We start from the raw sequence: 21,225 nt of genomic DNA, 5'->3' as shown, positions 1-21,225 counted from the left end.
TACTTCTTCCGTTCTGGGAACCACGCACTCAGCACAAAGGAATTAAGGGGATTCCCAACCCTCTTAAAGGAACATATCTTGGTACTTCCCGCAAATAAAATAAGACACCCGGCCAGGCAGGGCTTTTTAAAATGCAATTTCAAGAATATTTTATTGATCGGTATTTTTAGTTTAAGTTGTATTCGTATTGATTTTCCATTAGCGCTTTGCATTTGCAGAATTGAGAGAACAATCTTAATGCATTGATCCGTAAATTGAATGTTATTACATTTGCTGCTCGCCGCGCTTTGACATTGGTTTGTGTTTTATTCATTTATTTATGCACGTGTTTAAATACTATAGGGAGTTGCAAAAATATTTTACAATAACAATAAAAAGTACGATCGATAGTTGGTACGTTTTGGATAATTGATAGATAATTAATAGAGTAACAAAGGCGGTAGGCCAATAAAGCATGGAGCTCTTCGAAAAAACTGTGACTGTGGATTTGTGGTCTTGGGAGGGTCTTCGAGGGAGAGAAATGAAACCACTTGCAGCTGGTTGGGATGGTTCAGATGGAAAAGGGCGGGGGGGGGGGGGGGGGGGGGGGGGGGGTTTCGAGGGACGTCATGGCCTGTCCCGATCTGCTCTCGGAGGATCGCTCCCCTTTGATTATGTACAGGATACTGCTGAACCAAGGTCTGCGGCTGCGAGGGTTCTCTTTCGTCGATCCTGTGTGTGTTCGTTTGCTTTCTTCTGCTCAGTTGCGTTTCGTTTCAGTTAAATATATATGTATATATAAGTATGCTTATGTAAAAAAGAGTAAAAAGACGCACATATCTCGCGGCTGGCGCCAAAACTTAATGCTTAGCTTAAAACTATATATATATATATATATCTGCCCGTTATATGTCTATGTATTTGCGAGAGATGCATTGTTTATATGCCATGTTATCGGGTGGTAGTAGAAAATTGGAAGAGAAAAAGAGTGGCGCATATGCTGAGTTACACGATAAGTATGCTCTATCTATGTGAGTGTCGTCTATATATAATTGATTTTTACACAATTTATTATTGCAAATCGATCGCACGATAAACGATGTACGATTACAGCGATTAACGATCAACGAGAGAGATGATGAACTCAGGGTAACCGTGTAAATATATATATATAATATATCTATCTAATCGCAGATACATTGAGAACATTGAGAAACGTTTCGAGATTTTATTTTTTGTTTTGTATTTCTTTTTGGTTGTTTGCTAGAGTTTTATAATTAAGAGTTTAGGTTTAACTTTGAGACTTTTGCACAGCATTTATTTTTATACATCCTCGTTTATGTTCTAAATATTCATATGAGCATACGGTTACTCCGTGCACGTACGAATCGAGTAAAAACCTCTCTATACAAATCTAAAAATAAATAAATCAAAATAAATGCGAGTTTCGTTAACTAATTCGAGTGTAAAGGTTGGAAGCCGGACAACAAACAATCGAAAGAAGCCTGGAAGGTAACTCTAGGGCAGGGCTGCCCACGCAGGACACTCAGAGAGCACCTGTAGGCATCCCTGCTTCAAAGGATAGTGGACAGAAGGAGTAGGCTTGGAAGAGGGGCTGCTGCTACCGTCGAGCGTATAATGAATCAGTCTTTGCGCGTCACAAGTCGTCAATCGAACAGGGGGAAACGATACGATAAATATATCGAAATCAACGCTAAGCGGGTCTTGGAATCAAGGATTTTTGGGTATTTCGGAGCGGGGCTGCTAATGCGGACTCAGCTGGAGGATCCTCGGGCTTACAAACCGTACAAAAACTAGCTAGATACAAACATACAATACACACGTTATCAGTAATATCGTCGATTCGACTCGATTAATCGATTAGCTTCGATTGGGTTTCCGTTGTATACAAAGTAGATAATTATCGAATTACAAATATAATTGCGGTACGAGTACGTAATTAGTGTAAATACAAGTAAAACAAGTTAACAAGCTTTAATGCTTAGAGTCGACGTGTTAACGTTAGATTTGAATTATAATTAGTGTAGAGTAAAGTTAGAGTTAGGTGTGGGTTAGCTTTGAGCCTAGCCAAAAATTGAATTACAGAATCGAGAGCGTAGCGTTTAGTATGCAAAGTGGTAGTAGATTCATATCCATATCCATATGTATATATAGTATGCATATAGTATGTATATATGTATGTATAGGGCGCACATCCGTTCGGACATCCGCCGGCTTGTTTACTCGTAATTGGTGCGTTTCCATTTCGTTAGGTTTAGAGTTACAAAAAGTACTTAAGAGAGAGTAAGAGAGTAACGAATAAAAATCTCATCCTGCCCTCGGCTATCGGTACACACATATATGGTGTATGCATACATATATGCTGTGTGTGTGTATATATATATACGCGTGTTTTTTGCTTTTATCGAATACAGTACAATACAAATACAATATACGTACAATAAAAAAATGTATAATTAGATTTATAATTTCTTTAGAATTGAATTTCAATACAAATGAACGCGAAGAGCTGCGCCAGCGTCTGTTGTAACCTTCTTCTGCACTTGATTTTTGCTGTTAACCTGAATACAAAAATACATTATCATAAATATATTTATATTTATATGTATATGTATATATTTATACTTATATATGCTTTATATGTTTATGTTTATATGTTTGCGTGTATATGTATGTATGTATATGTATGCAATTGGTAATTAACTGTCTGGTAACGACAACGACAAAACGATTTCGATACGGCTTTGTATTTGGATGAGATGTGTTTTGCTGTAGATGCAGGATGCTGGATATCCTTTTTAGGGACTCGCTCTCTACTTGTTGTTCTGCGCCATCACATGGGGTGACTTGTAGAAATTCTGCACGAACTCCGAGAGGCTGTAGACCGCTCCAGGACCCTTGCCTGCGCTCATGCAGATAAAGTCCCCCAGACAGTGCAAGTTGGCTATAAGAAAAAATGGGTAAAAGCTTAAATAGGTTTCTATATTTCAGTATATCCTTTGCTTACTGTTGGAGAGAATGGGTGGATATGAGGGGGGAGGCTTGATCCAACTGCCATCCGGCCGACGCATGTGACGTCGATCCGAGGAGAACTCAATGAGATATGTGTCTGCGGGTATGACTCTGAAGAATCTGTAATAAAAACTTTATAAGGTCTTGATCTTAAGGGATCCTCCACTCAAAGTCTCACCTGTGGTGCTCCGGTCGCAGGGCCAGATCGGAGCGGAACGTCTCCGTCACGTACTTGTGGAAATATGTGGGAAAGGGCAGCGTGGTGTCCAGATCAAACACCAGGCAGCGATTCGGCGAGGGATTGTGCATAAAAAAGACGTGGTAGTCCTGCAAAATTAATATTTATACATTAATTTCACAATTTTTATATATATAAGTAAGCAATACTCACCCATATCACAACTTGATCATCGCCACGACCCGCCTTTTGACGCCACAGGGGCACAGTGCGACCCTCATTGGAAACAAAGACCGCATAGCACTTGGACAGCTCCTCGGGCCGCGTTCGTTTCACCTGCTCGCAGAGCTTCCACACGTTCTCCTCACTTCAAGGATAGAAAGAAAGAAGACGTGAGCAATCAATAGATGCACTACTTAAGACCAAGATTAGGTGAGGGGAGTCAAAGTTCCAGTTCCAGTCCAGGTCGTGGTCTGGGGAGGTAATCTCTGCACGAAATGTCAAGTGGCTGGGCTCATTCCTAACCTTTATCAGCAACAGGCCGCCTCTTGTTGGCATTATAATAATCGATTTTGCTCGGCACGCGGCCCAAGTTCTCCTCGGTGTTTATGGCTCCTTTGAAATAAGTTCCAATCAATTTGGCTGCCACACATTGTTGCTCGCATGTTGGCGTGGGCTAAGGATACGGACTGGGCTCGGTCGCTCGCTCGCTCAGGTGCATGCGAGTGGGGCATTAAACTAGGTGGCCATATCAACAGTTACAGGCGCAGGGATTGGGGAGGAGATAAAGCCCAGGAGGAGGAGGAGGAGGAGGAGGAGGTAGGATGTGGGTAGGAGGTGGAAGGTTGCCCACTCAAGTGGCGCGGTCAAAAGTCGCGACTGAAAGTGGCTCGCGGCGATATCGTGAGCTGGTGTTATTAATGCGCCGCCAGGCAGAGATTGCCCCGGAAAGGGATGGGGTTAGTGCACTTAAAGAAAATATAAAAAATGAAGACAAATTATCCAAAAATTCTTTTAGCATAATCTTCAAGAACAAACTCTACAAACTATTATAATTCTTTCGTATGTTAGAACAATTAACCATAATTTTCTTTAAGTGTACTGTCAAGCCAAGGTTTCCTTACCCCCCAAACCCCTTCAAGAGGCTTCCCCGGTGCCTGCCTCAAGCCGCCCGCAGGAGCGGGTGAAATGCCAGAAGGCAGTCTGTAAAAGTTTGGCCCCAGTTGCTGCTGACTGCAACCGCCACCCACAGATGGCGCTGCTATGGTACATACAGATACATATATATGTGGGAGGGAGAAATGAGAGCGGGAGAGGAGGCCTGCTTTTCCAGACTGGAAGGGAGAGATGATGAGATGACGAGCACGAATCTGAGTGCAAATGTGAGTGCGCGAACAGCAGCGGCACTGGCGAATTAATCAATGAACGTGTCCTGCGGGAGAGGGGGGCAAGGATTTTAGGTGGCCGAGTGGGTTGCTGGTGCGGCGGGATGAGGATGAGGTCAGAGGACGCGACGACATTTTATCTGGCCATGTTAATGTGTGTGCGTGCGTGTGTAAAAACTTTTTTATGTTCTGGGCCTTTTACTTGATATTTGTTGTCGCTTTTTTTTTGTTGCTTTGTTTTCTCTGCTTTCCTGTGTGTGTGTGTGTAGGCGTTAGTGTGTGTGGCAGCACATAAAACTCATATCACGCGGCAGGATAAACAATTCCCGGCCAGCTCCTCGGGGGACCGCCTGCCAAGTTGCCATAACTTTGTGCCGCCATTTTTGCAATTAGCATTTTCAATATTGCACCAACACAGGGATATATCCACGATATATACCATATAAACTATATATATTTATACATATATATATTCGTAGTACGTCGTAGTATATTTAGTTTAATTTTCGCTTTGGTTTTCGACTGTTTTTGCTGGCTTTGTTGTGGGTCCGCTCGTCGCTTGTTTTATAGTCGAAACGCGCCTCTCGCATGTGGCAATAAAAACGAACCCCATACCCCCCTTTATTTTTCCTTCATATATCCTTTAACCTACCCCACCAAACACCAAAAACACACACAAGCACACACCACACACACACACACAGATACAGTGGCACGCTTTTCTTGTTAGCAGACATGACCGTTTGACCCAATTTCTGGAGCTGCGCAGCGCCGAACGGCGCCGCATCAGGATTCTCGGAACAGGATCCAAAGCTGTGCGACTCCCGGGGGATAAGCGGAGGAAGGCGGTGTAGGATGCGAAGGAGGAACCAGTAAGGACAACGAGCGCGGGAGTGAGTGAGTAATGAGCGAATTTGAATGCAAAGCGAGCCACATCGACGAGCCAGAGATGAGGAGCGCGAGGAGCACGAAGCCAGCGCTGGGATAATGAAAATCATCCAAACAGAGAGGCAGGACTATGGGCAACGGGACATGCTCCGCCGCTGCTGCGAGGCGAATGTTGTTGCCAAAAGAGATAACGCACAAAAATAAAATATACATAATTAAAAGACGAACTGCTTGGGCAGTGCTGGGACGGGCTGGCCAACCATGAGATAATCATTCACAGCAGCGTCGGAGCAGGATTGGGTTTGGGTATGGCAGCGTTAACGACAACGACAACGGGACCCGGGAGGTTAAGCCTATTTTACAGCTAAAAAAAACAGTGGTCATTTGATAGTTTAAACTTTCCAAATAAATATTTCGATTTCGATTTTGTAGCATACTCTTAAAGAAAAAATACAAAATACTGAAATAAAGGTTCAAATATGATAGATTAGAATCTTTGGAATCTTGGTTGTTAACATATTTTTAAAATATCTATAAAATATATATATTTATTTATTATTTATTTCATATCTTCTCTATTTACTTGTATACTAATTAAATATTTAATATTAACATGGCTTTGAATGCTCCCTTCTAAAGTTTACAATCTAAGCCAACGAATAACCACAGTTTTAGTTAGATTAAATTAGGCTCAACTCTGTTCCCTGCTGAATTTGAGTACCCTGGGGGCCTGTCCTATATATCATATACCCATTTACCCGGCCCGGTCGTTAACGTTGCCACTCTGTTGATATTCAGGTGCCCAAGGTTGGGTGAATGATTTCGGCTGCCTAATGAAAAAGTTTTCCTCCTTTTCCTACGCCTCCCTTTCTGTCGGTTGTTGTTTTTGTTGTCAGTTTGTTGTTGTTGTCGTTTGTTGGTGGGTCCTTGTAGCTGTTGCTTTTGTCCAGGATATTGCTTTATAGATAGGTATGTGTACTCACCAGTAACAGGACACATAGGAGCAGTCCGCTATCTTGGGGAACAGAAAATCCGTGGTCATCTTGAGGCGTTCAGCGGAATCTCTGGTGCTCCTTTGCCGGTTCTATTGGGTATATGCGGTGTGGGTGTTTGGGCTCGGGGGTGCTAGGACTTGGAGCTGGGAGCCGTGAGATCGGAGATTACGCGCGACGTGGACTGGGGACTGGATGTTGTGTATAATCACTGCATAATGCGCCGCTGCCTGGACGAGGAAAGCAGGGACATTGCCGTGCGCTGGTGTGTGTATCCGTATCCGCAGCCGTATATGTATCTGTATCTATGTCTATGCGGTGGCATCGGAGGATGCTGTCTTGCCAGCCTAATCCCGATCCTGTTGTTCCAGCTCCTGGCGTCTCCTCAGCGGCATTCCTCCATCGCCGAACGACTGTTTATATATTTTTGTTTCGCTTCGCTTTTTCCTGGCTTTCAGGATGCTGCTGCTTCTTCTTCTTCTCAGCTTCCTTTGCTGCTGCTGCTGCTGCTGTCACTCACTCACACTTGCACGCACAGAACGCAGGACACACAGGACACCGCACACACATACACATGCACTGAAGCTCTCTCACGACAGAGCAAAAATTCACCGTTTTTCGTTTCGTTTCGAGCGATTTTTATGCGAATTTTGGCCAGGATTAAGCCCAGGATGAGGGATAAATTGTTGATGCTTCCTTTTCGTTCGAATCGGGAAAGCACACCAGCTCGAAAACAAGCGCGGCGCTCATCCCACGCAGGAGGATGAGGGGGCGACGACCCAACACACAACCAGGTGACAGAGCCTGGGGCAACAGTCTCCGTGTCTCCACTCAGCAGCAAATCATGGAATGCTCCACGAATGCTTCTCAACTTTTTGTTTACTTTACGGCCCAGACAGCCAAGTCCTGGGGTGGTAGGTAGAGTATCTTATCTTCCGAAGAATCGCGTAGCGAAGAACGCGGCGGTAGGCCCTACTCTCTTTCAGCGTTTTCTTTGCTGGTGGTTGCTTTTCCGCTTTTTCCCCGTTTCTTTTTGCTCGGCACACTCCGCTCCGTGTTGCTGCTTTTCTTTGCTTTTTGAGAGATGTTAGAGATGTTAGTGGAAGTTACTATCGAAAAGGGAACATATGATTTGCCAAAAAGCATGAGAAGAGAGAATAATAAAAGCTTCAGAAATGGTGGAGAAATTCGAAAACAGAGCACACTAAAAAGAGAAAGTGAAATATAGGGAATGGATTTATGGCTCATAGAGAGCTGGGCATATTTCGTTTGGCTCATGATGTTGGTGCTGCCAGACTGTTTAGGAAAAGTAGTTGCTTTTCCTTAGTTTTCTGCTTTTCCTAAAAATTAGGGGATAAAACCCTTTTAATAATACCTGGAAATGCGATTTTTCAAGGGAATACTTCGGGAAACTGAAGAAAGGTCTATACACTTTTCATAATCAGCATTGCCAGACTGATGAAAAACGAGAGGAAAATAACGGTTCCAACTCCTTGACAAACCTTGCTTGCTACAAAACTGCCTGCAAACTGACGAAAGCTAAATGTATCTTTTTCCCCTCAACGGTTATTCGGTTTTATTTATGTATCTTTTCTCCCCTCCCTCTTTTATAACCCTTTATTTGCTGCTAACACCTCGCGTTAATCAACGCTATCTAATCACTCTTAACCACTAATGGCCAATTGACAGCACGCAGTTTCGGCAAAGCCAATTAGTCGTGCCAAAGCAGACACTGTCTGCGCTTTTTAATACTCCCGAGAACGGCAATCAGCACAAATATTGCGGCAGGCAAGGCGAAATACTTTTGATTCGATAAGATAAATCTGCGCGCGGTTTGTTTGCCATTGTAAATGCCTCACGAGTGGACTTCCTACTCATCCTCGTCTGAAGAGGAGAAGCAGCACCGCCGCCTGATAAGCGTCAGAAATATCTGTAATCGCTGTAATATTATTCACAAGTTATATATATGACAGATAGATTGGCTTAACCCAACCAGAACCCATTAGGGATTTAATATGGGCAGCTCTAAGGTCACTCAATGTCCCGTGAACTGAGTGATAAGGATGAATACTAATAGAGAGTAATACTAAGGAGAGATAATGGGTAAAAGCAACCCTTTTTATACAATGAGAACTCCGATCAAAATCGATCAGCGTCGGTGCCTTTATCAGCAAGCGATCAAAACGATCATGACACACAAATTCAAACTCAAGCCAAGCAAATCTATCTATCGGCGGGATGACGTTGTGCCATGCCGCCTTTATCGCTTGGGATTTTCGGTTGTGTTTGTGCCAAGAGAGAGAGAGAAATCCGTATAGTTCGGATTGCCGCTTCCAACGTGGCAACGTCCAGCGGAGCGCACGTTCAGTTGGCTCCAGCGCTTCACCGTCAACGGGTTCGCCTCGCTCCGCTCTTGAATCTGGGATCCATTTCCAGTCACGAACCCGAGAACCTGTTCTCCCGCCTCGTGGATTTTTTTGGGCAGCAGGTTCTTCATACACTCCGCGTGAAAGTCCCATCTTTAGCTAGAAGAGAAAAAACCAACAGCAGTAAGTCAAATATCTAAAGCTTAATTGAATGCCAGGCGTTTTCATTAAAACAATTAATTGGCATCGATTGATCAAAGAAACGCGGCGCGAGGCAACACGACTTGCGTTCCACAAACAAAACGATCAGCGATCCGCGATCACCGATCAGCTGTGTGGCCCAGTCCCACTTTCATCCTCCACGAGAAGAAGAGGGTCAACAATCGGCGCACTTCTTATCGGGGCATTAGTTAGCTGCCGATGACAAGGCCAAGTCGGAGGCACAATTATAGTAGTAATAAACAAGAAAACAGGAAAGGAAGGTTAGCAACAGACACCGAAGCTATAAACACCCTTATAGAACGTTCTTAAGTAAAACTGTTTAGGTCACATGTGGAAACCGGTTTATTCTGAATAGTTTTAGAAATTAATTAGAGATTCATAAGAATTTTAAGTAAAAGAGAGTTAAAACATAAATATAATGTTAATAATATAGTTTAGTATAATACTTTATAAAGAAATCTATTGAGTTATGTATCTTTGTATCTCAGTTTAACTTTTTGTCAAGTGTTTAATTAAATACCAGTTACATTTTCCCAGCAACTATATAATTTAGTGCTCAGAATTCGGTAAACTTCGAACTAAAATATGAATGTATACCAAAGCTCTCGTAATTCTCTGCCAGAGAGGCGGGTAATCTATTCTAGAATTATAAAGACAAAGCCAAACAAATACACAAACCCTATACTTTATTGTAGCTCCATAAAAACCTAAGTCTCGAGGCAAAGACAAGCAAAAACCGAGTAAACGAACTTGTTGACAGTTCGTTAGCTTTTTCATGGCCTTAGTGACTATGGGAATGTAATTTGCATTACCCTTTGATGGGGGAGGAAGTGATTGAGTTCAAATCAATGTTGCATGACATGTTCCTTTTCTCTTTCAGCACAAAAATGGATGAGCAGGAGCGGAATCTACAGAATGGCAAGCAGCCCAGGATAGTTTCTGGATTGGATCGACCATTGAAGACGCCACCACCCGGTGAACAATTCCGGGCAGTGCGGCGTCAAGTGGTGGCTGTTATCCTGGCCAACGTGGGTGTTTTCTCTACAGGCATGACCTTGGCTCTGCCCACCGCCACTTTGCATCAACTTAAGAACCCCAAGGAGAGTGTCTACTTGACCACTTCGCAGGCTTCCTGGTTTGCTTCGGTCAATGCACTGGCAGCACCACTGGGTGGTCTGTTATCCGGCTTTTTACTGGACAAAATCGGACGTAAGCGTTCTTTGATTGTGCTCAATGTCCTTACCATCCTGGCCTGGATTCTGCTCGCCACACCCAGCGGTTCCGATCAGGCAGCCTTCTTCTGGCAGCTAATTGTCTCACGCTTTATACTGGGTAAGTTTTAGATCAGTTGATGGGGTAATGGTTTATGGAAAAAACCATAAAAATCACACCCAGTTCCCATGGCTTATCTGTGTTTATATATATATATTTTAATATTCCCATCCACTTATAGGCATTGGCATGGGTCTGGCTAGTGCCCCACCGGGAGTCTATGCAGCTGAGATCAGTGTGCCCAGGACAAGGGGTAGTCTCATTCTGGGCACCTCTATCTCAGTGGCTGGCGGTATAACAATCCTGTACGGAATCGGTTACTATATTCGCGATGACTTCCGACTAATTGCTCTGATTTGCTGTGGCTACCAGTTGGTGTCCCTGCTCTGTGTTCTGCCGCTGACAGAAAGCCACTGCTGGCTGCTGTCCAAGAAGCGGGTGACGGAGGCCAAGAGGTCTCTCAATTACTTCCGAGGATTCAGCAAGTCGGGTGAGTCTTCCAAGTGGAATGAAAGTGAAATCCAGTTATACCAGAAAACAAAGGTACCAGCTTTTTTATGACTTTCAACAAATCAAAGTCAAGTGGCGCCTGGTGTCACGTCAAGCCATCCAATTATGATAGCGTGTTTTTTATTAGAGAACAAGAAGCTTATCTCTTTGGCTTTAAATTAAAAAAATGTTAGGGAACTTGTAGGTTTCCATGGTTCTCTTGGTTCATCGTAACATCTCTTCCTCTTTTACAGATGAAATCACACATCCCCTGGTCCTGGAGGAGTTCCAGGTCCTGCAGAAATCCCTGCAGCAGCGCGATGCTGAGGTGAAGGTTTCCTTCTGGGCAAGCCTCAAGGAACCGGAGGTCCACAAGCCTCTACTCATCCTGATGTCGCTTTTCGCCTTCCAGCAGCTGACGGGCATCTTTGTGGTCATCGTTTACGCAGCAGAGATCTCCCTGGACGCTGGCATCGAGATTGATCCGTTCATGTGCGCTTTGCTCATTGGACTGGCCCGTCTGGTGACCACTTGTCCAATGGGCTACATCCTGGAATTATGGGGTCGCCGGCGTGCTGGTATCATCTCCACATTGGGAATGGCTATCTGCATGCTGATGCTGGCCGGACACAGCAAGATAGACTTCCTCCGGGACATCCCTTACCTGCCAGTGGTGGCAATTGTGGGTTTCATTGTGCTCAGCACATTGGGCCTCTATACACTGCCCTTCTTCATGATCTCAGAGCTGTTTCCGCAGCGGGTGAGAGGTCCTGCATCAGGACTTACAGTGGCTGTGGGCATGTTCATCTCTTTCGTGTGCCTGAAAACGTTTCCTGATCTTAAGGGGGCCATAGGAATGCGAAACTGCTTTGTGTTCTTCGGGGTCATGGCTATACTGGCCCTGGTCTTTGTGTACTGGGCTCTGCCGGAGACACGTAGGAGAACTCTACTGGAGATTGAGGAGCAGTTCCGTTCAGGGAGAAGCAGCAAATCCCGCTCTCAAGCTGATGTCGAGATGAAGGAGGTCTTTGTCCGCCGACCAGAAGAGTAATGTCTTAAGCTTAGGAGAATATTATCCTTATAGGATTCCGACGAGTGCTTAGTACTGTGATAGAGATTAACAACAACGGCCACTTAAAAAATAAAACCCAATATTGAAAAATGGAATATTAAAATAAAGTGTCGGTAAATTTACTAGCTTTTATAAATATTTAAAATAGTTATAAATGAGCTACAAACTGCCAATTGCTTTGTTATATGGATATTTCTCAAGAATCTTATTTTTAAATAATAAATAAAAATTGGTTTATTTTAAAAGGTGCTTACAAGAAATAGTTTACTCTTATTTATTTTTTAATTATTCCTAATTACACTTAGTTAATACTATAAAAACATAATGCATGTAGAATTCCTCCACTAGACTCTTATTTATTTTGAGTAAGCAACGTGGACTTAAGTAGATTAAGTCAACCTAGGCCGAGTTCGCTTGCTGATAAGAGCCTGTCTACCTGTTCACCAACACATTCCAGCGGAAATACTCACGCACCTGCTCTCTAGGCAGTGATATGTATTAATTTCACCTCGATTCGGTCTCTCAATCATTCGGGGAACTCAATCGGATTGACGCTCTCCCTCTCTCTATTCGAAAGTCAAGTTCGTGGCCAACGTCATTCGTTTGATGATCGTTGGGAATGAGACATTTGGAAGGGGAAGGTAAGGGAACATTATTCAGAGATACTGACAGATTTCTGAATCAGAGAACTATATTAAAACTAAAAGCTTATGCAAACTGAAATGGGTGCGACACATTTAGGTAAATACGGAACGTCTAGGTAGTTTATTTACATGTCAGTAGGCTGGTCCAAGGTATTACGTAGGTAATTATAGAATGTAGAAAGAAAACTACTCTATATTTAAAGTGTTTGCGATTTTTCAAGCTATTTAACAATTAATTTAATCTGTAAAAGATTTTTAAGAATAAAATCATTATAAATTCAGGCGCTTATATATTATCAAACCATCTAGAACAATATAGAATATTAATTAAATAAATTTCATAAAGAATTAAAAATCATTTTAAACAAATTAAACAGCAAATTTTGGCATTTCAATTCTCCTACATTTCTTCAACCTAATTATACCTTTCTTAAATGCTCTCCTTTGTCAACGTGTGTGGTCGATTTTTAAAATACAGTCTTAAATTATTATTTGAGTGCCATACAATGAAAGCGTAGCAGATACAATTGCCAGCAATTAAGTGCAGTGCCGATCTGCCGTTATGGTAATGTTAATGGAAATGGTAATGTCGATAATATGCAACCGCCAGACTCCGACGATCCTGAAGAATCGGCCTCATTATGCCTCGGGCAACCCAAAAAATGAAGGGAAAAATCTGTTCTGCTTTGGCAGTTAACGATCAGGAGTTCCTTTTGGCGTCTCCGGGATGCGTGTGCCCCGAAATTCGGGCTCCCAGCGAGGAGAGCGCGTTAAAAGCGCATTCTGCCCAAGCATCTGCCCTTCAGTTACTGTCTGTTCCCCCTCTCAGAGGTTGCACAAACTTAAAACACTAAGAAAAAATATTTAAGGTAGGGAAATAATTTTAATTCAGATATTTCTGATAAAGGAAAGTCAGATTTCTTTCTTGTTCTTGAACTTTTCTTAAATTTCCTTTCAGGATACTGTTAAAATTTAATTCAAAATTTAAAATACTTTTAAATCTGCTCCTCTTCCTGGACTTTTTCCTCAGTGCATCACTTGGTTAGCTTCAGGCGTCGAGGCGTACGTTTATGTAATTATAATAAGTTTTCAATTTTATGGCTTAATAATGCGGTGGGCAGCGGGCACCAGGCAGGCAGCTCCATCACCAGCTTCAGCTCAAACTCTGAACCGAAGGTGCATCCGCTGCCAGCTGAAGCTGGGAGCTGCCCCATCATTAGGCGACAAGCGTTTAGGCCATGTCAGAAGCGGAGCAACAAAAAAAAAACCGAAGACATTGTTTCGGGGCGATTAAGTCAACAAGACGGCGCTAACATGGACCATAAGGTTGAATGAACTGATACCGATACTCTGATGATGGCGATGCTGGACAGGATAATGCCGAAAATTGATGAGCTGCAAATGTGCGAACATTAAAGTTTCCGCTGGCGATGCGCGGATACTGTGGCCTGCAAAGATTTCCCTCCCTTCTCAAGCACTTCCCTCCCGTACCTCCCCGGTAATCCAACACCTGCCGTGAATTTCGCACTTGGACGCATCAATTACCGGGCATCGGTTACAGGATAGAAATGTCAACAGCCCGACAAAGGACAATTAATGGCACGTAACGATTGCTTTGCCAACATGGAATTGGGCAATAGGTGGAGTAATTCCCAACCGCAGCGACATATGCGTTGCGGGAACAATAGAAATCTGTGCGGTTTCATGCACTCCGAAAAAAAATTATTAAAATTTGTACTCTATGAAAAAGTGAAAAAATGTATTAAAAGAAAGACTTTATTTGCCTTTTTTTCAAGGAAGTTTTAAAGGCTTCAAGAAGGGAAATAGGTTTGAAGATGATCTTCTTAGACAGTTTTGCCACTAAAAAATTGTATTATAAGAATTTCTTTATTATATTAAAGGGGGGTTTTATACTTTTTAAATAAATTCTCTACTAAATTCTGCTGTCTTCATTACAAATGAATTTCTATAATTAATTTTTTTTTCCCAGTGTTGTCCCCTGTGAATTCATAGACAAAAATCCCTATTCAATGATGTGAAAACCGCATCGGGGTGGGATGATCAGCCCCGGTATCCTTGACGATCATCCTGTGTCTCGCTGCGGATCTGTCATCATTATCCTGTCCTGCTCAGCACGACGCGTGTTCGGGGTTCGGGCTGCTGCTGGCTTTGTTTTGATTCGAATTTGATTATGTTTATAAGGCAATAAATTAGAAAATCAGCACCACACTCAAGAGGAACTATAACCGCTTTGTAGCGCTTTGTTCGCAATGACAATGCGGCAGGGAGTCCATTAAATGGTTAATTTATGGTTGGCCCGGGAGTCGAGTTTCCTTTTTGGAGGGATCTCTCTGGGTGTTTGTGGGTTCAGTCCATCCTTACCCGATCCTACCCCTTCCGCGCGTAAATGACATTGTTAAAACGCCCCAAGTGTCTGCAATTTGTTGCTGCACTTAATGTAGTTATAATTCTTAACTGCACTTAGGGCCAAAAGCGCGGATCCAATGCGAGCATTAAGCCCTAAAACCCTTGGCCTGATCGCGGGGCTGATTGCACACCTTGTGGACGGAGCTCGTCAGCAAATTACAAGTACGCCAAAAAAAAAAAAGAAGGGGGATCGAGGGTTCGATCAGGGATACGCCGAAGTCTGATGCAGCTGCAACTTGAGAAGAGGCAAGGAGCTTGGACTATGGAATACCTGGTAATCAAATACCAATAAAAGTAAGTTTTAGCAAAGATAAAATATCAACAGAAAACCTATGAAACCTAGAAATAAATCCATTATTAAAAGAAATATTTTCTTCAGACTCTTAACAGCCTCTATATACCCCTTTAAGCCGCAGATACCTAGCATAAAAGCAGGCCTCACTCCAAGGCCCGATCATCGCCCATCGATCAGTGAGGTTTGGGCAAAAACCAGAAGTGATTTTCGGCAGCATTACAAATTCGGCTGCTGGAGGGGCATCTGGGGGATCTTAACCAGAACCTGTGTTTACCTTCGATCCGATAATCGCTGTGCTTGCTGCTGCAGCCAAAGGAGGGTCTGCCCAGGCTCCTTTTTAAAGTGTCTGGCAAGGTGTGTGTACTGCCACATTAGCGGGCCTGATGCCCCTTTCGGATGAGATGGTGCTACCAACGCACACCTGGCCCTGGGTTGGAGGTTAGCAGAGAGAAGATCGCGCCTAGCCTTGGCTAGATGTGACCCCACCCTCCCATTCATTGATGAGATGCCCACAAGGAATGCTGCTAAGATTTATGAACGAACAAATGGGCGGCGGTAGGCGTTTCCACCTCAACTGGCCTGGGTAGCGTAAGTACTCGCTGGAGACTTTAATTTTTCAATTAGTCGAGCTACCGTATTTGACTTTAGCTTATCCAGGCAGCAAAGATCGACCACCACCGGAGGGTCCAGCCAACGAACTGGATGATCCATCTACACCATTGATTGCAGCTCCTTCAGACTTCTCAGCCTCACTGCATCGTAAAAATATTGCATTTCGAAGGCAAACGCTTTCCGCGTTTTACGATTACGATGCAACGAATCCAACGAAGTGCCAAAGTTTTATGGTTACCTTAACACTTTTGCTTGGGATATGGGAACTGGACGACTCTGGGCTTCAGAAACCGAAGAGCTCCGACAAGGAAACGGAGGAAGCTTGATGGCCTAGACAAGCGTATAATTGATTTTGATTCTATGATGTGTTTTGGCCGATTTCCAGAGGCGTTGCGAGCCATAAAAACCATAATTAAAGTCACACAAAAACTTGTGGAAGAGAAGAGTTCTATTGGGGAAGTGCTTTAAGATTTTTAAGAGCTGAATATCGTTATATAAGACTCTGCCTCTGTACATTATAGAAAATTAATTACTAGAAAGATTGTATCATAATTCAAGCGTTCTATGTTATGGTTCAGGCTTTCACAGGACCTTTAATATTTTCTATAAACAGAATCCCCGTTCCAACATAAAAAAAAATATATATAAATAAAATCTAAAAAGAGAAATATTTTCAAAAAACAATAAAGAAAAGTCCCTAACCTTTTGAGAAGATTTCATAAGGGTCTTTAAGCTTTGAAATCCAATTATCCAAAAATGAAAACCCCTGTTCCCTCATCGATATTATAGGGTCCCAGTCTATAATCTGTATGTCCCTTGGCACATCCTATCATTAGCCTGTCAGCGGTTCGAGCTTCGATGTTTGTCTTTCTCTCTCGCTGGCGTGTTTATTTGTGTTTGATCAAATAATTTCTGTTTTTATGGCACCATAAATGTCCTGTTGGCAAAGAGAGTCCCCCGGTCCTTTCTTAATTTTCCCCCTCCAGCTCCTTGGTCTTGGTCTTGTCTTTTCAATTTAGCCATAATTATGTCAGACATTTAATTTATCGCAAGCAAAGGTCCTCATCGTCGTCGTCATTGTCCCCTTGCTGTCGCATCTTCTTGCGCACGCAAACTTTCTGGGCCAAAGGACTCACCCTCTTGCGCGGATCCTTTCTCCGGCGGCCATTTTGTGAGAGTGTCAGGGTTCAGTGGAGCGCAGGACTAGCTGAATGTGAGAAAATGTTACAACTTCCAGGCAAGTCCTGTCAGAGGTCTTCCCGTAATTGCTCATTTGGCTTATCGGCCCGGCCAATCCAGGACCTCTTCTGCAGGTGTGGAATGTCCTGCTCTACGGCGGGATCAATAAAACCCTGTAAACTCTATAAACATTTCGATTTGTGGAAATTGCGTTTTTATTAATTGGCTTTGACATGCCAGTCATTCGCCCTAGTTTCGTGTCTGTTTCTCTTTTTATGGCTGGCTCGAAAATCGCGTGCCCTTTGTCCGCCTACACTTTGTGTGGAGGAGTTCCTGGAGGGAGGAGGGAAATTACGAGTGGTTGTGCAACTCCTAGGAAGGACTGGGTACGGGTACATGTCCTAAGATCATTTTATCTTATCGTTTGTCGGCAACTGTTTACGAAATTGCCGGCCGATTGTTTCGGGCCACGCGTCTCTTTGAGGCAAGGTGCAACAGGATCGAGGATGGCAGGATTGCAGGATGAGGATGAGGAGGCGAGGCTGCAGTGCAAGCAACCTGCCTGACTGCATCCATCATCGCGTGGCAGCAATGCTCATGATTTGAGGCACATGCGTAACCTGCGCCAATTTGGCGACCCGCACACACATAAAGGACAAAGAGGACCTCGCATACATACTTTCGCTTGTCCTTTTTTTCTTGGTTTGGTTTCCAACAGGACTTGCATCTGCTGATTGCCAAGAACGGGGCACCGAACGGCGAACCCGCAATTAGGCCGCCCCTGCAATTAGAAAAAGGGAATACTCGGCGAGGAGCAGGACCCCAGGATCAAGCTCCATTTCTGTGGCATGCAGAAAAGAAACGAAACCAGCGACCAGTTAATTTGCCGCCGGTTTTCGGGACAGCTAATTTCAGATTAGAAGGGCGCCCACGCCACAATATTCTGCTTGGTTTTTTGCTCGTTTCCCAGGCACATTCCTGCGGACACCGCTCATTAATGACCATGAAATCTAGACTCTCTGCCTCGGAGTCATTCCCGCAGACAGACTCACCTCCAGGCACGAGCCGCCCCAAAAATACAGCTCCTAAATCGAGAGCAGCTTCTGTATTCTCCAGATTATTTTTTTGTTTCGGTGCCTCTTAATGAGTTGCCATCACGCATTGAGGCATGCCTTGCCTTGGGCTGCGAATTTTGGGATAATTTGATTAGGCAAAAAGTTGATGTGGGTGTCAGTCTGCCTTGGGTCTACCCCGCTGACACAAATCACACCCCCACCCGTCCAGGACTCCGAAGTGGATTCAATTTCAATTACAATATAAGCGAGTGTAAGTTCTGCGATTGCGATCGCATTTGGGCGCGTGGAAAGCCAAGTCAATCGGAAGAAGTTAAGCCGATTGTCCCGCCCCCTTTTCATTACAGTCCGCCCTGTTTTTTTGTCTACCCGGAGGTAGAGGTGTGGCACACAACCCCTAGTACTGGCTGGGACTAATAAAAACCAAAGCAAATCGAGTCAAACTTCCCACTTCCGTTGCTCATTTGTGTGGCTTAACAGGAAGGGTATGATGGAAGTGGTGGCAAGGAGAACAAACCATTTTAGTAATGTATGAATTTTCATAATATTCTTTACATCGAGCTTTTAATAAAGTCATTTTTTTTAATTTTATAAACAATAAATGTATAGAATTTTGAGTGTTACATTTATTCTATACATCCGTACCTCTATCTTATTTATATTTTCCTTCACAACTCCTTTTCCCTTCAAATGGGGTATCCTTTCCTTCTATACATTTCAGTACTTCCTTTTTTTGCTGCCCAACTAAACGCACTTCCCACACAGATTTGTGTGTGTGCGACTTAATTGGGGCGTAGTTGGCTTTTTGGGCTCGGGACTCCGGACTCGTGACTCGTGGCTCGTGGTTTGGGTAATTGCTGAAAGGCCACTTGAAAGGCTTTCGGTCGCATAATCGCCTTGTCAGATAGAGCAAGACACACGCCAGGAGATGGGAAGCGAACGAACAAGCAAGCTCGCTGGGCGTTGGGCGTGCCGAACTGGGTGGTCCACAGGACCAAGCACCAAACAACGGAGGACTCTGTGCCAAAAAGAGAGGAGAAGGAGGAGTGTGTTTGATGCCACCATGCACGGCTGACTCGCTTGATCTTATTACGCCGCGCTTGGCTGCCTGGGAAAAGTCGGAGGCAGCTGGTAACTGGTAGTAAATGGTTAGCCGGGTAGCCCAGCCTTTGTGACAGTTTTATCTCTACCCAGCAGAAGTTCCGCAGGCCAAGGACTCATCCAGTCTCCATTCACCCCGGGATGGGCCTAAGAATTTTGCATGTTTTCGCACAGGTTTTTGTGGTTTTTAGGTGGCAAGTGGATTTGCAAGCGCCACGCGGCTACGAAAAAGGGGTTTCGTTTAGGCCAGTCTTTGGCAGGAGTTTCTCCTTTTTGAGAGCCATTGATTTTCTAGTCATGGAAACTAATTTCCATTCATCAGGGTTCTGTCCCTCGAATGGATCAATATTTTCTATATACTCCCATTCCCTTTCCTAGGGAAAACCAACAAACAATCAACCAGCAATATGACAGTTTTATCTTTCAGCGCCAGTCGCCGTCGCAGTGGAAATTCATTTTCGATTCTGAATGCCGAGCGACAATTGTCGAATTCAATTAACGCCTGTGGCACCACCGAGCGTTACTTAACGCCACCACCCAGGGCAATCGTCGTCCTTTCCCTGACGCCCAACCAAACCAGCTACTCCTCCTCTTTGATTCTCATGGGAGGTTTCAAGGGAGGCGGCCTGAAGGATACACTAGTGGAAATAATTTGTCATACTTTTAGGAAATCTAATTTAATGTAATTTTGGTTTAAGATATATTAGTCATTGAATATGGAAAGGAAATGTATAAAAGTGAATTGAAACTTTGGAAATTGTATAGTTCAATGGCTTAAACTTGGCAATAAGGTAAAAGTTAAACCCCCATTAAAAAGTCCCAATCAAGGACCTCTAAAACATATTCTCTTTTTTAATAAACCTAAAATTTTACTAATAATAAATATAATTAAGCAATTAACCCTCCTTTAATCAAGATCTAAAATATAAATTTCTCCTAGTGAAATTCTACCCGTAGCTGTGGCCGTAGCTGTGGCTGTTTCGCCCGGGTAACGGCTATGGCCAGCGCTGTGTCACAATGAGGATGTGGCTCTGCGGATGATTCTATGGTGTGGGTGCCACTGGGTGCCAGTTGAAAGTTGGTGGGGGTAATTGAACAGCGAGAGAGTGAGAGCGTGTGCGTGCTGCGTTGCCTCCGCCGATTGGCCGGAACGCGGCTGCAACGGCAACGGCTTTGGCTTCGGAACGCTACGGATAAGGCTACGCTCTGCCGCAACGCTCTGCTCTGCTCTTCTTTGCTTAGCTCTGTCCAGGCCTCATCTTCCAGGGACCGTGCACCGTGGACTACCCCTACACCGTTTACCGAGCGAAGGCGGGCAGCACGGATGTTAGGCAGGAGAACAGTGGGGCAAGTTTAGTAAAGGAAGTCTTCAAGGGAAGTTATTAAAATACTACTTAAATTTAAATTATCAAAATCCAATTTTAAACTTTATAAATAGTTACTTGTTTTATTTAAAATTAAAAGAATTATTATTTGTTTAGACTAAAAACATAGAGACATAAATTCAAAGAGGATAGGTTCCTTTTTTAGAAGACAAGACATGCAGAAGCTTCGGTAACAGAGAGCAAAACATAGAGGAAACTGTAAACAAAAACTATCTATACCACTCTTCACCTGAATAAGCTCTACTATTTTCAAACATCTAAAAACTCCTCTCTATAAACCAACCACAAACAAAACTTTATTGCTTCTTTCGTCATCGTCGCATTTAACCCACGGTGGCCGTGTCAATTTCGCTCTCGGAGGAAGCCTCACCTGGCCCCCCTCCACATCAGCCTCACTCGACCAATGGCAGTTGGGCATGGAAACAGCGAGCAACGCATGCGCGACGAAGGCCTTTGCTCATTGGCGGACAGTTGGCCAAATGGGGCTGGAACTACCTCAGACGTGGAAGCCGTGAAAAACCGGTTACACCAGAAAAACGCCCGTGAAAGAGTGTGTCGGGTAGGGGTGTGTGTGTGTGTGTGCGTATAGAATAGTATGTGTGTGTGTGTGGTGCGGTGTGGCGGCTTCGCTCT

The 21,225-nt window shown here is 43.8% G+C and overlaps 2 protein-coding genes across 2 annotated transcripts; one reads left to right on the top strand and one right to left on the bottom strand.

Moving 5' to 3' along the window:
* Nucleotides 1-2,383: 2,383 nt before the first annotated feature.
* Nucleotides 2,384-7,634, bottom strand: tun (N-terminal glutamine amidase tungus). Its single transcript, XM_017178076.3, has 5 exons — nucleotides 6,447-7,634; nucleotides 3,404-3,557; nucleotides 3,191-3,339; nucleotides 3,008-3,132; nucleotides 2,384-2,944 (listed from the first exon to the last, which is right to left on the bottom strand). Exons 1-5 carry the CDS (start codon nucleotides 6,503-6,505, stop codon nucleotides 2,814-2,816), a joined length of 618 nt encoding a protein of 205 aa, XP_017033565.1. The 5' UTR covers nucleotides 6,506-7,634; the 3' UTR covers nucleotides 2,384-2,813.
* Nucleotides 7,635-8,835: 1,201 nt separating this feature from the next.
* Nucleotides 8,836-12,220, top strand: LOC108082614 (facilitated trehalose transporter Tret1). Its single transcript, XM_017178094.3, has 4 exons — nucleotides 8,836-9,004; nucleotides 9,924-10,375; nucleotides 10,497-10,805; nucleotides 11,059-12,220. The coding sequence occupies exons 2-4, from the start codon at nucleotides 9,931-9,933 to the stop codon at nucleotides 11,853-11,855; spliced, it is 1,551 nt and encodes a 516-aa protein (XP_017033583.1). The 5' UTR covers nucleotides 8,836-9,004; nucleotides 9,924-9,930; the 3' UTR covers nucleotides 11,856-12,220.
* Nucleotides 12,221-21,225: the final 9,005 nt, after the last annotated feature.

Source organism: Drosophila kikkawai, chromosome 2R, assembly GCF_030179895.1.
Source record: "Drosophila kikkawai strain 14028-0561.14 chromosome 2R, DkikHiC1v2, whole genome shotgun sequence".
Classification (NCBI taxonomy): domain Eukaryota; kingdom Metazoa; phylum Arthropoda; class Insecta; order Diptera; family Drosophilidae; genus Drosophila; species Drosophila kikkawai.
Note: the sequence above shows the minus strand (reverse complement) of the source record. Positions and strands in the feature narration are given on the sequence as shown.

What these genes read in the sequence shown, in the direction of transcription:
- tun (XM_017178076.3), bottom strand. Translation starts at nt 6,505, where the DNA reads ATGACCACGGATTTTCTGTTCCCCAAGATAGCGGACTGCTCCTATGTG. An exon ending in TCCTATGTGTCCTGTTACTG is followed by an intron (nt 3,558 to 6,446) that starts GTGAGTACACAT and finishes CTATCCTTGAAG; the next exon opens with TGAGGAGAACGTGTGGAAGC. An exon ending in TCCACCCATTCTCTCCAACA is followed by an intron (nt 2,945 to 3,007) that starts GTAAGCAAAGGA and finishes TTTTTCTTATAG; the next exon opens with CCAACTTGCACTGTCTGGGG.
- LOC108082614 (XM_017178094.3), top strand. Translation starts at nt 9,931, where the DNA reads ATGGATGAGCAGGAGCGGAATCTACAGAATGGCAAGCAGCCCAGGATA. An exon ending in TGTCTCACGCTTTATACTGG is followed by an intron (nt 10,376 to 10,496) that starts GTAAGTTTTAGA and finishes ATCCACTTATAG; the next exon opens with GCATTGGCATGGGTCTGGCT. An exon ending in CCGAGGATTCAGCAAGTCGG is followed by an intron (nt 10,806 to 11,058) that starts GTGAGTCTTCCA and finishes CCTCTTTTACAG; the next exon opens with ATGAAATCACACATCCCCTG.